Source organism: Carassius carassius, chromosome 43, assembly GCF_963082965.1.
Source record: "Carassius carassius chromosome 43, fCarCar2.1, whole genome shotgun sequence".
Taxonomy (NCBI): domain Eukaryota; kingdom Metazoa; phylum Chordata; class Actinopteri; order Cypriniformes; family Cyprinidae; genus Carassius; species Carassius carassius.
The window spans coordinates 15,199,899-15,216,792 of NC_081797.1; the positions used below are offsets into that span (position 1 = coordinate 15,199,899).

The 16,894-nt window shown below is 38.0% G+C and overlaps 1 protein-coding gene across 1 annotated transcript; it reads left to right on the plus strand.

Moving 5' to 3' along the window:
* Window positions 1-12,013: 12,013 nt before the first annotated feature.
* Window positions 12,014-14,133, plus strand: LOC132125234 (forkhead box protein B1-like). The gene has a single exon (XM_059536530.1). The coding sequence runs from the start codon at window positions 12,336-12,338 to the stop codon at window positions 13,227-13,229; it is 894 nt and encodes a 297-aa protein (XP_059392513.1). The 5' UTR covers window positions 12,014-12,335; the 3' UTR covers window positions 13,230-14,133.
* Window positions 14,134-16,894: the final 2,761 nt, after the last annotated feature.

Below are 16,894 nucleotides of genomic sequence, written 5' to 3' on the forward strand. Positions count from 1 at the left end.
ACAATTCCGCCACTCCTCGATTTCAATAATTGATGGAGAGCTCCATCAATTTTCTTAGAAGCTACGCAATAGTGCCACCAAACATGCAAAAATGCATTAGACGACTTTTCTTGCACCAGTCAAGGGTCTCTTTTACGTTGTTAGGTGAGATTAATAAACAAGCGAAGACAAGCGCTGTACATGCGGTTCCCATTAGCATTCTTTAGCAGGAAGCCAAATATTCCAGTACACCGGAGCCGGATGCCATCTCCTGCCCTTTGATTAGCCATGGATTAATAGTACCATTCCGGCTTCCTCCAATCCCACACTGTTTTGGGCACAGGTTAGCACATCTTATTATTAAACAAATGAATTAGTGCCTGGAAATGTGTCATGCATATTACCTTGCAGCAGGAGCTGGTCAACTCCAGAGGAGCACGGGAAAGCGCCGGCATGCTCAGTTAACTGTTTGCCTGGCTCTATTATCAGAGCCATGATTTACCAGGGGCCCCTTGTTTTTACTCGACGACGGAGATGCTGTTCATTCGGGCCGGCGTGAATCAGGCCCAATTAAAGTATTTGGATGTCAGTGACAGGCCCTTACTGCTTAAAATGATTCTCGGCCATAAACAAAGACAAGGGGAGGGCGGGGACAGCGAAGGGTGGTCTAACATGAGCTAGCGAGGGGAGGTGCATCGCGTCTTAAATATAAAACATATTGTGTGTTAAGTGGCTAACCTCATTAGCAGCACCCTTGTGAAAGAAAAAAACGCTGCTGTGTTTTTAGGGATGTTTACAAGCACAATATTTCAGTTACAGATGCTGTGCGTTGCTTATATGAATCCTAAACTTCGTAATCAGTTCACCTTTTTGTGGACATTACATGTATCCCGAACAAAAATTCGGTGTTTAGAACAGAGCAATAAATATTTAGTGAATATTCAGTCTAATGTGAGGCGTAAATAAACATGCACGTTTGCCAGATATAAAACGTGTCTAAACATGCGTATCACGACACCAGGCATGTGTGCAAGGTATTGTTGAATTCATTTGAGAAAACAGTTAATTCAGGTGTTTGGATGCTTAATATTTTTCTGTTGATTGGATTCGGATCTTTACCTTCCCTTCCAATTCAATCGAAACTTCATTCTGTTTAAGTTCAGTCAGAAAGGCTTTTCCATGCAACTGAGCCAATTCTAAACGGATTGTTTGGGTGCATGAAACGTAGCTAATGTCACAGTGATCATCTGCAGTCCATTCACTCCCATCCCCTACGGATGACCGGACCCTGTCACTTTCTTGTAAAACACTGTTTTTGTATCTGAAATATGTATCCGTTCCTCATTATCCCATTACCTGCCCTTAGGATACTCTTCACATTGTCCTGACATAAAAAGGTGTTGTTGTTTATCAGCGCGGTAAACACTAATTTAAGCAGGGGTGCGTGGCATGCGGCTGTGATCTTTAGCGGTTTTAGTGGTGTCCTGGGAGACCGAGACGTCCCCCGACGCGTGAGATGAAAGATAGATGGAATGCCCCGTCGCCTGGTCCCAGTTGGCTAAGTGCCTCTCGCTCATTACCAAGGTCTCTATGAGCATGTGGGCCGCACAGAGCCTCTCCTGATCATATTAAAAGCAGAGCTCCGCTGATGACGGCATGCTGTTTACCACAGTGCCCCGTATGACAGGAAGTGATATTGAGGAGGTGTGTGAGATTGGATGGGAGGGACATGGGCGTCTGTCCTTAACCTTAACTTGTAAATTGAGGTTTTGGGGATATTGTGTGTATGTTTGTCAGTAGATTGTTGTGACGTTATACTTTTGAAACGTGCTTTTATAGGTGTATTAATTAATCGTGTTATTTTAGAACCAAAATAAAGATGTGGGCACACAATTTTGCAGGTGATTGAGTTTCTCATCACGAAAAAGCTCCCCATGAAGATTTCACTCAGATTCAAGTTGGTCACGTGAATTCACCAAGACAATGTTGGACCTTTTTTCCCGTTTTATTTAGTGTAGGAGAAGCTACTACTAAACTAACTTAAATCTCTGTAGGGACTCAATGATGTTAGGAATCAAATGATTTCTTCAATTCATTTGTGCAAGGACTCAAAGGAATCAGTGCAAACAATCAAGTGAATTGGTGCCAGGATTTGAATTTAATCTGTGCAGGGTTTCAAATGAATCTATGCAACAAATCAAATTAATTGGTGCAGGGATTCAAAATTATTTTGTGCAGTGACTCAATGAATGAAAGGAATCAAATGAATTGGTGCCAGGATTCAAACTTAATCTGTGCAGGGTTTCAAGTGCATCTATGCAAGAATTTACATGAATTTGTGCAAGGACTCAAAGGAATCGATGAAAGAAATCATATGAATCAGTGCCCGAATTCAAAATTAATTTGTGCAGGGGCATAAATGTATCTATGCAAGGAATCAAATAAATCCTTGCATGGATTCAGTATGAATTTATTCAGGGACTTAAATGAATGAATGCGAGGAATCACATGAATCGGTAGAGGAATTGGTGCAAGAATTCAAATGAATTACTACAGGGTGGAATGAATCTGTGCAAATATTCAAATGGATATTTGAATGATACTTTAGGAGGAGCTGTCTGTATGGGTGATTCACCAAAATCACTTTTTATTCAAAAGTGAACTGGGTTTAAACTTGCATTACCTATATGAATAAGCACACTATTCATTTGTATCTGTGATCATGGCTGTTTTTAAGGAATGATACTTTATTATAAGGCTTACGTTTAAAAGAGGATGAAGGTAGAACTACAAGGATTTGATCATGTTTCATGTGATACAATGTGTTTGAGAAGACTAGGGAAGAGACTGAAAAGGTCTCAAGGGTCAAAGGTTAAGTGCACTCAAGGGACCCTCAGGCCAATTCTGAGAGTTACAGTTCATTTCATTTGTCCAGACATATTGATTCATGTCATGTTGGCATGTGTGTAAGTGAGAAAATCCACTTTTATTCTTATAGTTAACTAAATTACTATATTAATGTTCACCCTTTGCTTAATCAAACTTACCTTGCGTAGTAGTCCTCATTACAAAACTCATAAGATTGTGTTCCCTTTTATATCCTGTCATCTCGTTCATGCGTGTCTTCTTATTCATACCTCAGTAAATAAAGAAATAAATAAATACAGGATGTGATATATGAATGGGTCAGAAGGGAGATTTTTCTTTTCATGAAAATAAATCTATAAATCATTTAAACTACGAAGCCTGCTATATCTGGCAGGTGTTAAATTAACATTATAATGATTATAGAATAATTATGAATTCTTATTTTCTTATCTTGAGAAACTGTGTATCTTTACATTGATTAGATAGCAATTACCACTGCTTATGATAAAATTTGGTTTCATTGACAGCAATTTCTTAATTTCTGTCAGGAGCTTAAAAGCATGCAAAATCAATCTGTAGTTATTAATATTTCTAATAGAACAACGAGACACATAAATATTCAATTGCGTTTTTGCCTGTTTATTTGGGATCACATGGGTAAACAATGTCCATTAGGTGCACACTTGGAGAAATACTGATGTATTCTCACGTTTACTTGTATATTTGAGAATTGTCATTTATATTCATTTACCTTCATTATGCAATCTGGATGGAATGAAGTGGCATCAACTATTGCCAGCCCTTCTCTCTTCCAGGATTTACTTACAGGCAGATGATTGGCTGTAGATCCATCAATCAATATTGTGTGTTCATTAATCCCATCTTCCGATGACGTGAAACTTCAATGTTCTGTCTTTTTCAAGTAATGGATGAAGCATGATGAAGCAAATCAATATACGATTCTGATACTTCAGGTTTGTGTATGTTTTTGTGCAATTTGAGGTATTTTTTAAATAAGAATAAAGTAAGTTTACATGAGAAATTAATAACAGGTGTAGCAATATTCTAAAAAGCTACAAACAAAATAGATTTAAAACATTATTGTCATTATTGTCTAAAACCTTGCTTTTAACCCCTGGTAAACAGTTTCACATTTGTACTCTAAAAGAGGTGATAGTACTGCTTTTTACCCGGGGTTGTGAAATCCTGCCGCGGAGAGTGACGCACCGCCATTGCGGCGTTAACACCATAACATTTTGATGAAAATCATGTGAACTGGGATGAAGCAAATTGTATTTTATTCTTAACCTTTATAGTCCACTGATAATTCACTTAATAGTTGTAGTCTGATATAAATAATAGCTACTCTGTAAAAAATGACCGTGAATTTAATGGTAAAAGACTGCAATTATGCTAAAGGAAAAACCTGTTAAATGGTTAATGGTAAGTTCCCCTACTACTGTATATACGGTGAAAAACTGTATATAAAAACTGAACATTATATGTAATTTTACGGTAGTATACCATTTTTGGAAGTGAAAACAAGAAAACATAATTTACAGTGAATAACCGTAAATTGACATTCCCTGAATTCCCACTTGTTTTGTACATTAGGGTTGCATGTTACACCAAATGTTGTTAAATTGATATTTTATACACTATTTCAATTTTCATGTGTTACCATGATGGTGTTTAGTGTTTGTGTGGACGATACAGTGCAACTTCAAAAAGGTTAATATTTAAAAGCTGCTTGTGATAGACTTTGGTTCATCATGTGACTTTCTCCACACCACCTGCTTTTGCTGGTTATCAGTGTATTACAAAGGTACGAAACAGATTTCTTTACTTCAATAGGATGGTATGTTTACATTATATTAGTTAATTAAATGATGGTATTTAACTGTAAATTTAAGTTAAAACCAGAGAACCTAAAACATTGCTACAGTATTTTCATAGTAAAATTCGGGCAACCACAGCTGCCATTTTTTTTATTTAATATTTACGCTAATTTCTTTTTTTTTTTTTTTTTTTACAGTGTACTGCAAAGATGCGCAAAGCTAGAGTCATTAGTAAAGAGGTCACATGCTGCATTCGTCCAATCACTGACACTGACACTGACACCGCAGATATGCAAATAAGTTTATAAATACCTAGGATTCCATTTACCCGGGTAAACTGTCATGTGTGAAAAGCCCCACAGTAGGTTTGGAGAAAAAACAAAGTGATCCCATAAACTATCTTACAGTTTTCACTCTAAATAGTTAGCCTAAGACTACTATTGGTGTTTGCTGACATTCTGAAAATCCACATATCATATTGTTAACCGGTCTTTTAATTACTTTTGTAGTAACATATTATTAAAGCAATTTCTTCCCTAGACGTCTTTGCCATCCACTGTTATTTAACAAGCTGAGCTTGTTAAGTGGCTTCACTTGAGTAACTGATCAGTTTGGAAGGTACAACAATCAATAACAAACTGGTACACAGTGTCCCTGTGGCAGTCATGAATTATGCAGAGGTTTGTAACACACACACACATTCCTGGTCACACTCAGTAGTGCAAACATGGGCCCCAGGTAGAGCGCTCATCACTCCTGCTGTTCTTCTACATATGGACCCAATGAACTGGGAAGAGCGGAGACCCTCCATAAGCATGTGTTCCCCTTCACAATCACACGTATCCACAAATACACATGTGGAGATAGACAGGTGTCGTTCATTTAGCAGCGGTGGCCAGATGTGTGTCAACATTGTGTGCCAGATGTCTGTTAGAGACGAGTGGATGTGGTAAAGATTTGATACTTTAGCTTCAAAGGCTCTTGCCTTCCTGTCATTCTTTCTTTCACATTCTAATTCATTCCTCCATACAGCCTTAATGAAGTTTTATATTACACTGATCTGTGCCATTGTGATCAGTGTGAAATGATGGTAGACTGAGGGTGGGCACTGTGGTAAATGTAGGAGCTCTCCGTGGTGCTGAAAAACCTCCTGCTGTAAATCTGAGTATGAATATGCTTGTGTGCAAATATTAGTTGTGCACTGTCCAGTAGTACTGTAGTATCTACCTGTTTGAAATTTAAGTTTAAAAATAAGAGGAATCATTTAATTGATTAACAGAAGACATTTATTATTTTGATGCATTTCAAAGTCAACTGGGTTTGACAATACAATATGTGATACAGTATTTCCATTTATTATAATTGTAAAATACAAATATAAATTAAATTAAAATGCATACCAGTTTGAGATAATCAAGCCAGTTAATATATATATAGATAGATAGATAGATAGATAGATAGATAGATAGATAGATAGATAGATAGATAGATAGATAGATAGATAGATAGATAGACTGTATTCTTGCCCCCACCTGATGGACAAAGGAAGAATTATCTATCTATCTATCCATCTTTTTTTGCATATTTTCCCCTTGTTTTTGAAGGAGGAGGAAAAAAATGGTCTGGACAAATTAGTCTTGACCGGCCTTTTAGTAAAACCCCTTTTGATTCCCTCAACGTCCCCAACTACACTCAATTGAGACATCCTCCACACCTGATGTGCTGTATAATGAATGCCTAATTTATGTAATTAGTCCATTAACTGTAATCCCAGCATATGTTCGGCATGCCCTGAAGGCGTCGTTCTCCCAGGTACTTCTTTTTGATGTCACTGAGAAGCAGCTAATTAATTTTACATGCATAATAATATGGGACTCGGTTTAGCGACTAACCTTTGTATTTATCGCTGTAACCTTTACAGAAAGCGGAGGAAATCTTGCAAAGAACAACAGCAACGACGAGACATCGTGTTTTTATGCTAAACTGAAAAACCACAAAAATCGGTATATTTTGAAATAAATGTATTGATTTCATTGTTATTTCAAGTAATTAATATGTCAAACTAAAACAACAATAATGCATAATTGGAAGCATTAGCTAACATGAGCGTCAAGCATTTAAAATAAGCTATGAATCATATTTTAGGCTATGTCTAAGCTACAAACGCTGAGCTCCGTCTGCAGTAGGCTATGCGTGTAGTATAATTGCACCGTGGTTCCTTTAAGTTAAGTGATGATACAGTTAACAAACCATAAGCCCATAATTAAGACAAAGTCCATCAAGCAAATGAGGGCAGTGTGAGATAATAGCGTTTAACTGGATTGGTGCGCGAGCCCCTCCCCTTTAGTTTCGCTCGCCACTTAAGGCTTTTGAGCATCGTAATGAGAGCCCTGTGTCTGCTAATTAATTGACATTCTCTTGAATATTCATACGCCACATCACAAATACGCTCTTAATTGCACCGTAAAGCATCTCAGGGGACGCAAAACGCCGCAGACTTCATTAAAACAATGCTGGTCGGGCTTGGAAAGGTAGGATGAGTCAGATGTAAAGGTCCGACAGGTTACCTTCGACTGTAAAAACTACATCCACTTGAGTCCTAACACCTGATCCGGGTTCTCCGACAATAATACACGATAAACACGCTTATATATAGGCTACATTATGAATAAAACAAACTTGATTACTTCAGAGCGTGTTTTCCATTAAAATCGTCTATTATTGTGAATTGCGATGCACTGTTGTTGGCATAGTGTCTCGAAACAGGCATTTTGATGACATATTTATTCAAATGTTTGCATTAACAATGTCAATTACACCGCCAGCCGTTGTAATTTGTTTATTCATTAGTTCTTTGGTAAACCTACATTGCCTGCAGAAAGATGAAACTAATAATGCGATGAAATACACATGGAGTTGATGGAGAGCTCAGCTGGGCTCAGCTGGGCTCAGCTCGACAGCAGCCGGACATGCACTATGGCAAGCAATAATAATAATAATAATAATAATGTTAAATATAATAGGCGAGTAGTGTTTATTATATTACATCAGACGATATTCAGTTATTAGTCTATTTGTATGTCTATTAAGGGATTCTCATGTCAAAGTGACTCGAACATACCTGTGATGTACGTTTTCTTTTTGGAAAATAAATTACATTGCGATTCATTTTGATATTCATATTCTTTTTTTGGTCGTTAAGGTAAAACAAAAACAGTGCAACTAAACTATACGTCGTATAAAAAGATTGAACTTCTTGAGAAAGGAAATATTGACATAAATAGTTTGGTTTCATTTGTTATTCCTTGTACAAAAGGCAATGCAGTTTCTATTAATAATATTATTTATAATAGTATTATTATTTTTTTTATTGTTTTAGAATAGTATAAACCTGTAATTTTATTGCACATAGACAAATAAACCAAGAAACAGAGATTCGCTTCAGACCCTTTTTATGACGTTTTTGTCAAGGTCAGTATGTTTTGTTTGTTTGTTTGTTTTTAAAGGTCATATATTTTGTCTATTTTGTGCCAAGCAAAATCATTCATCAGATTACATGGAGTACATTTACAGAAATGAATGACCTAATAATTCACTTTTGTAATATATACATATATATTTACACACACACACACACACACACACACACACACACACACACGTTCCTGCACGGTTTTGCCTCTATGGATGGCTCCATGCATGGATGTAAAGGACAGAGCAAAAGTTTCTCCCCTGTCCCTCTTTTTTTCTTTTTTCTTTTTTTTTCCTGGGTGGCAGCATTCCCCAAAGTTGATTCAGTTTGACAATATTGTTTTGCTATCATTCGCTGGCTTACAATGAATGGCATCGATCCTCTTTTAACAACATTTGTTTCCTATTGTGTGGCGGAGGGCAGACGTGTGAAAGTGGCTGTTTGATTCTCTTTTTCATCCGCGTGACCTCAGCTTTTGTGTTCCATCGCCCTGGGAATGTCACGCCTCACTACTCTACTTTAAGATGCTTCAGAAAGTGCCTTTGTTTTTCTGCCTTTTTCAGACGCACACAAAATTGTTCTCGGTCCCCCCAGCTGTAAAAGATACTTAAGACTAGAGCCCCCGGTTCACAAGTGCAATGCAATTTGGCTTAGACCAACCTTTGTTCAGCTTGTACAAATGACCAAACTCACTCGCACATTATACAGTTGATCTACTGCTGCAGGGACTCGAGCCATTCAAGAACCGTGGTGGCATTTGAGCGCTGCGCTCGGGGCTTGCGAGAAGAAAAAGCAGCAAATCTTCGGTGAACAAATACACACGGTTCGTCCTCGTCACATTGGTTAACCGTTAAGTTAAGGACAAAGCTGATTTCCATGACAGCTGCCGGAAACTTTATCCCGCTAAAAAAACGGAGAAAGTGCAATGAGTTGGGTGGTCCCTCATCACAGGTTGATACTGTGCCATTGTGCGGTGATTAACTGTGAAAACATTTGCCTGAGCGTCTGTAGGATCAGCAGAGGAGCGCGCGGGCGACTGGGCTGATTTGCATAATATTGAAAATACATTTTACACGGTACACGTGCAATTAAAAGATTCATGAACGTTTTGCATTATAGCAGAGACAAGATGCAAGATCAAAAAAAAAAAAAAAAAAAAGGGACGTGCATAAGAAAATGACAAGCGCACTTTTTTGTTTTTAGTATTTAGGTCATAATTGTGTCCCGTCAGAATTATTTTCGATATTTTAATGTTAGTTCAATTTTATCATTTTTTTATTCTAATGTTTTAAATGATTAATGCCATTAATTGTTATTTTGGACAATTACATTGTATCACCACGAAATAAAATAAAACAATAAATGTCTATGCATGTTTTAGTGAGGGTTTAACATCAGTAGCCTGTTTAAGAGTAAGTTGTAGAGAGTAAATTCATACCCGACAAATTTGTGAATACCATATCAAAGTTTGCAACATGTAGCTCTCAAAAACACAGAAATTTGTTAATGTATAGACTTTTTTCCCGCATTTGTTATTTTCGAGCGCATCCTTTCTTCCCTCGAACACTGAGAAAGCCACATAGTTGTTTTTCTATTGTTTCTTGTCTGGGTAAACATTTGGGCAGAGGAATAAATAGTTTTTATAAGCGGTAGACACGAACTCTCCTTCTCTCTCACAAACCGAAGGTGTCGGATACTTTGTGTCGCACCGTCAGACTGGCAGATTCATTGAAGAATAATTGCTTTTTCACCACCTCCCTCGGAAGAACTCTGGAAAACTTCATGTGAAAGAAGCCTGGAGAATAGGAATCCTTTTGGCCCTTTTCTGTCAATACACAAGCAGAGGAATGACAAGTTAAAAGAAGTAGCTGCATGACTCCCTAGCTTGGAAAGAAAGTGTTTCTGAGACGGTGATTGTGTGGCAACCAAGGAAACTATAACGCTTTGCTTGGTACTTTCTTCCTGTTTTGTAAATATTAGCTGGCTGGTAAACGTCTCTTTTTTTCTCTCCACTCTCTTCCCGAGGTTTAGAAACAGACCTTTTCCCTCCTGTGTGCATCTTCCAAACAGGCATCAAAATAAACAATGCGTATTGCTTCTAATCACTTGTATGGTTGATTCTATTCGCGATCCGTCATAGCAGTCAGGGGTCTCATTGGTGGATTTATGGTGGAAAATTTGCATAAATTATGAGCAAATCCGCGAGCTCGTGTGTGGTCCATTGCATTGCAAACTCGCCAAGCGGAAAGGTGGCCCTTGGTGAGCCCTGAAAAAAAGCTTGAATGGCCATTGCTCAAAATAGGCTTCCATTTGGTTTTCACATTCATATAATTGACTTATGGATATTTTATACAGTTTTCACAACGCCACTCTGAAGGCTTTATTTGCATATGTGAAGTACTTTTCAGTTTGCTTTACATGAGCACAAAAGCCTGCCTGGCATCATGAAGTTTCATTTCAAGAAGGTTTTTTTTGTTTGTTTAAATGTTTGCACATTTTCTAATGCACACTACAGGTCTCCTTGCTTGTATGGCTTTTATGGAAAAATATCTCACGCTTTTGTTTTAAAGAAAAATTATTTTGTATCGCATCAACTGTCATTGTGAATTATTCTATTTTGGAAGCTTTAATGTGTACAAAGGTCGTGTCTTTTTATGTTTATTCTGCCGTCGGCTTTGTGAAGAGGTTTTCTCAAGTATTGCTGTTAATATTATAGGATGTGCCCGCGCATTTAAACCCGCAATAATGAGATCTGGCCACATCTTTAAAATTAAGCGAATATTAATCATTAAAAAAAAAAAAAGGCTTTGATGATCTTTTCACACTTTACAGTGTTAATGTGTATTTGCATAAGTAAGCACCATGTAATACCCACTAATGAACTATGTGTAATTATTTAGTAGCTACATTGTCATTGTTATTAATTGCGCAGTAAATATGTTTTTATCATAATGCCGTAACATTTTTGTTTCCATCCATTACACTTGTCAAAATAATTCATTTTTATTTCTACAATTTGTTTTCAAATAGGTAGGCTAATAAGGTAGAAAGCGTGCAATAAAATAATAACTGTTGCTTGAAAATAATAATAATAATCAAGGCAGCGACTGAATTTAGGCTACGTTTCAAATTTAGTATTTTTACAGTGTTATTATAGTGGGATATGTGCACATTCACCTTAAATTGTTGTTGTGATTTAATAAAATATGTATCGCCTGACTGTATCGAAAGACCATCCGTGAAACATTAGCTCATTTTATAGTTGCTAATAAACATATGCTTATGGGCTAAATGACATATGTATGACTCCCTTGGCTCATTATAATAACGAGGCGCTCAGGTTAGTCATGTGGAAATACATGGAAAAAAATCTGTCGCTACACGGTTTAATTTGCCCTCCTCGTGTTTACGATGGGATGCAATTGACATTTTTGCTCTAAGGAGGCATAACAAAGCCGGCAAAAGTCATACGAACTGTGTCATGACAGCAAGACAAGCAAAAAGTAACTGTGACGATACAATGCAAACTGCATGCAAGTTCCAGCCAATTTCCATGTCAAACATCCTATTGCTCAGTAGCTCCATTTGTACGTGTGAATTGTAGACCAAGCACCCTACGAAGCGCACAGAAAGGTTCACACACATACCTTCACACACTGTTACCGGGTGCCATCGCAGTTCAATTCCGGTTGCCGAGTCTTTTCACCCCTTTGCTCTGTCTTCAAATGGAAATGATTTCTATTGGCCCAAGGTGTCCATGTAAATAGGTGTAAATGAAACTAGATTATGCCTTTCTCCCAGCCCCCCTCCTCCCAAGGCGATTGTCATGTGATAGCAAAGAAGTGGCACATTAATGAAGCGCCTCTACAGGGGTCTTTTCTGCCCATGTCGCCACATAAAACTATCAGATGGTTAGAGGAAGGACATGGAGGCAGCCACTTAGCTCTTAGTCTTATCAAGACAGACGGAGAGAGAGAGAGGATCTGGTCTATTCAAGCTGGCCTGGGAAGAAAGAAACCATACTGCTTCTTCTTTCTTGAGTTCACAGCACCAGAGAAGTGAACTTGCAGGAAGACTCTCAACGCTCCTCAGAGAAAAAAATTAATAAACTCGGCAGAAATACTCGAAGACACAAAGACAGACTTCCAGCTGAATTCCAACGGCAGAATTTGAACAGGATGCCTAGACCCGGGAGAAACACATACAGCGATCAGAAACCACCGTACTCCTACATTTCCCTCACCGCTATGGCCATCCAGAGCTGTCCGGAGAAGATGCTTCCACTTAGCGAGATATACAAGTTTATCATGGACCGCTTTCCTTACTATCGGGAAAACACCCAGCGCTGGCAGAACTCCCTTCGCCACAACCTGTCGTTCAACGACTGCTTCATCAAGATCCCCCGGCGCCCGGATCAGCCCGGAAAGGGCAGTTTCTGGGCTCTCCATCCCAGCTGTGGAGACATGTTCGAGAACGGAAGTTTCCTGCGACGCCGCAAACGCTTCAAGGTGATGACATCAGAGCACCTGGCGCCCAGCAAGTCCTCGGACGCTGCCCACTACCTCCAGCAGCAAGCCAAGCTCCGGCTCAGCGCCCTGGGCACCCACCTCCCCCAGATGTCCAGCTACAACTTGGGAGTGTCCCAGCCGTCCACGTTCAAACACCCGTTCGCCATCGAGAACATCATCGCCCGAGAGTATAAAGTGCCGGGAGGGCTGGCGTTCTCCACTGGGTATCCCCTCCACAACCAGCTGACCACAGCCTGGCCCCATATGTACAGCAATAGCATGATGGACAGCGTGGCGCCCATCTCCATGACCAGCAGCGATTACAGTGCTTACGGTGTGCCCATCAAGTCGCTTTGCCACGGCGGACAGACCTTACCGGCGATCCCCGTCCCGATCAAACCCACTCCGGCAGCGTTGCCTCACCACATCCACGCTTTCCTCTCGAACTCTCCCCAGTCGCTGAGCCCGACCTCCCCGCAGACAGCGACCAGCCAAAGCAGTCCCGCCACCCCGAGCGAGACCCTGACGGGCCCCGCGTCGCTGCAGTCGGTCGCGGTGCACTGACACCTGCGGACTGGGCCTCCCGGTGGACACCTGTACTCCAAAGTTGAATTTTAACTATAGACCTTGAAAAAAAAAACACTGGCTATACAATCAAGGCAAGAGCTATCTATGTTGCAGTGATGTTAATTTATGTGTATGTTGTTCAGATTTTAAGTGTTGCTTTCGATGAGTCCAATCACACGGATCGACACGGATACCATATTGTAAAATGAAGAGTTTTTACATTTTAAATATCCAGAATTTATGTGTTCGTCCGAGTGGGTTGACTGCCGACACATTCCAAGCACTGCGATCTGCTTCGTGTTTCAATCGCACATGGCAAGTGCTCGTCGTTTTACAGGTTATCGCCTATCTTCATTTTGTTAGATAATTTGATCGTGCTGAAATAGGCTGGAAATAGGCTGCGTAAGTTGGAATGCTCATTATTTTTTATGTAGTTAGTAGTCATGCTACTAACGTCCTATAGACGACTATACTTGTATCAGTCTGCAAACCAAATACTATACTTGATCTAAAACACACACACACACACACACAAGTACAGTATGCTACAATGGCAAACTTGAAAAAAAGTTAAAATAGTTTTAAAAGATAGGGTCTTCAAGTAAATATGTGAATAATTGCAAATAAGTGATATTGAATTGTGTCCAATGCACTTTTGAGTTAGATGTTTTACATTATATTTTGCAGGAAATGTTTTGTGAGCGTTTATTTAAAGCCGTGGTGACCATGTGTATTAAATGCCGTACATTTGTACTTTTTGTTCAGATATAAAGCATGCCTTTTCCAGACTTTGTGTTGTTTTGCTGCAAGCATGCGTGCTTTTAAAAGATTTTCAAAATGTCTGCATTCAATTATAAACTTGGTCATCAGAATATTTTTCCATTAAAATTGTGTAAACGTATACATTCGTTTGTGAATTTAGCTAGTGGTTTTCTCTTTCTTCACACAGACGGTCAAATTCTCATGTACAATCAAAATGTAAAAAATAATGACATTACAATATTATTATTATTATTAAAATGAATAAATGCAAACAGTAATTAGCCTAATTCACTTTTTGCTCTTTACAAACTTTTGCTTAAGTAAATCTATCTTCATTTTTACTTATTTAATATTAATAAAAATATGAATGCTAGGCTATATCCTGAATGCTATATTTTTAATTTTAGAATAAATACCTGTTCATATTTTCAGAACATCTTAAAAGATATAAAATCATTGGATCACGCAGGTGAGCGCTTTCCTTCGAGGAAAAGCACAACCGACGGATCGGAATAAATGAATGAAGCTCTTGATTAGGATGCATGAAGTTACTGTGCCGCAGTCACAGCGCGCACAAGCAGACTCATTCATCAGCTCAGCCTCTCACTTCAGCTACAAAACACTCCACGTCGAGACTTAAACCTTAACATTTACATTTCATCAGAGGACAGAAATTATTTCGAGGAGAGAGAAAATAATAATAAGACGTTATGCATTGTGTATTTCTAGACTTTACTAGTTCATATTTCCAAAACTGCTTATTTTAAATATTCCCGATATTCCAAATTTTTTATTTTTATTTTTGTTTTTAATAGGGTAGAATTAAATTCTTAACTAACACAAATCCCCAAAATTAGATTCAGTTTAAATATAATTTCATTTCAATTTTCTTTACCTTAAAATTACTCTTTATGTTTAATTTATATAATTATAGCCTATATTATGTTGGATATTTTTACACTATGATTTCGCGCTTTTCAGCATTTTACCTCTTTTTTTACTCTCAGATTTAATGGGGGGTCCATTGATAAAGGATATGTCGCGGTCAGAATGCGAGAAACAGGTGCATTGTCTGCGTCCCTGCATAGGGAGCAACAGCCTTCTCCGGGATATTAAGCAAATACATTAGAATTCCGTCACTTTATGCAATTGAGCTGATCAAATAAAGGGTCCCTGGCCACTTCATTCGCCCTCATTCACTTGAATAGAAAGTGCAAAGAATTGCAAACTTAGACTGGGCCACCGATGTAGATTTAGTCTTTTTTCAGAAAGACAAAAAGGCCGATTTCTCACAAACACATAGCTGACTGGGGGACTAGGAAACGAGTTCTGAGACCCCTTTGGAATTTAAATCCAACCCCTCCCCCTGAGAGACTGTTTGCACAACACTGCAAGTTTTTTTTTCACTCTTCCCCTTTTGCTTTTCTTTTCTTTTTACTTTCTTTTTTGGGGTTTGACATTGTGTTGCATTGATGTTTACTCTAGGTTATCATACTGATTATACAGAAGTGTATGTTTAGTTTTTAAGCATTTACTTCAACAAGGAATAGGATATACAAAATATAAATATAAAACGAGCTTCACAGCGGTATAATAAATGTAATGTCCAAACATATGTTTTATTTATTCTTTTTTTTTTTTAAAGAGAAAGGTCATGGTCTGCATATAAAACAATTTTACAGATTTCTTTTACAGATTTTAACAAAAATATTTCGTTTTTTTTAATGAAACTTAAAAAACCAAAATGTATATATATATATATATATATATATATATATATATAAAGCAATAGACCCGTCTTACAAAAGCAAAATAAAAAGTTTTTTCTTAATTTTATTTGAAGAAGTTGAAAAGTATAAATCAACAGGCATGTTTTATAGAAATTAATTTGATCAATTGTAGCTTTAAAACGAAAAATGATAGCTTTACTGAGGAAAATGTTTTTTTTTCTTATTATATATTAATTTGCAGTTGATTAGTTATTGTATTAATTGTATTAAAGACATAACATAAAACTATTTCAGTGCTGCTAAACCAGCCTTGGTTACTGCCTAGTGTCAAACAAATATAATTCCTGTATTCATTAAATTATTATCTGTCATATGTCAAATATTTTATAGGCTATATGATAATATATGATATTTTATGAGATAATATTTTCTTAAATTGATACAGTCAGATAACTAAAACGAATACAGCATAGCACATGAAAATGTAGACACTATTTCTAAATAAAATGAAATAAACAGGTTTTAAGATTATATGTCCACGCATTTGCATGTAGCACACAGAACTTGTGTAGGTTGTCTAACCTCTTCAAATCAACATTCAGGTAAGTCGTCCAGTGTCTCACATTATGCTGGAGAGCAGCAGCTTGTTGTGAATGTGATTTCAGGGCTCGTAATAACGAAGGCCTGGTTGTCTTCGAGTGGACTTTTTCTCTGCTCATTAACACCGACGTGAACTCTGTTGTGTAAGCAAAGACAAAACGATGCCCAACCATCCACTACATGATCCACTCATACAAAGAAGAAGGTCATCCTAGGCAGGGGGGATAAAATATAGAGCGTGCCACGCAAAACCACAATGTAGTTTAATTAAAAGAATTCACTACAGTGGGAGCCCAAGGTAATTAGCATGCATAATTTATGATTTGCTTAATGCAGGCCGACTGAGGCGTCGGTAATAAACTCGAATTAACCTCCAGCGCAGAGAGATGAAATGGACAGTGGACGGCTGTTTATTGTCGAGCAATAAGTCAAATCCGTTTGACAGAACTTTGGTTGATTCTTGGCTTTTGCTGAACTCGAATGACTTCATTTGTTTTGCACGATAAGACTCAGTCAGCAAAGGTAACGTAAGCACGGAGGTGTTGTGACAGATATCGACGGTTTGAAGAA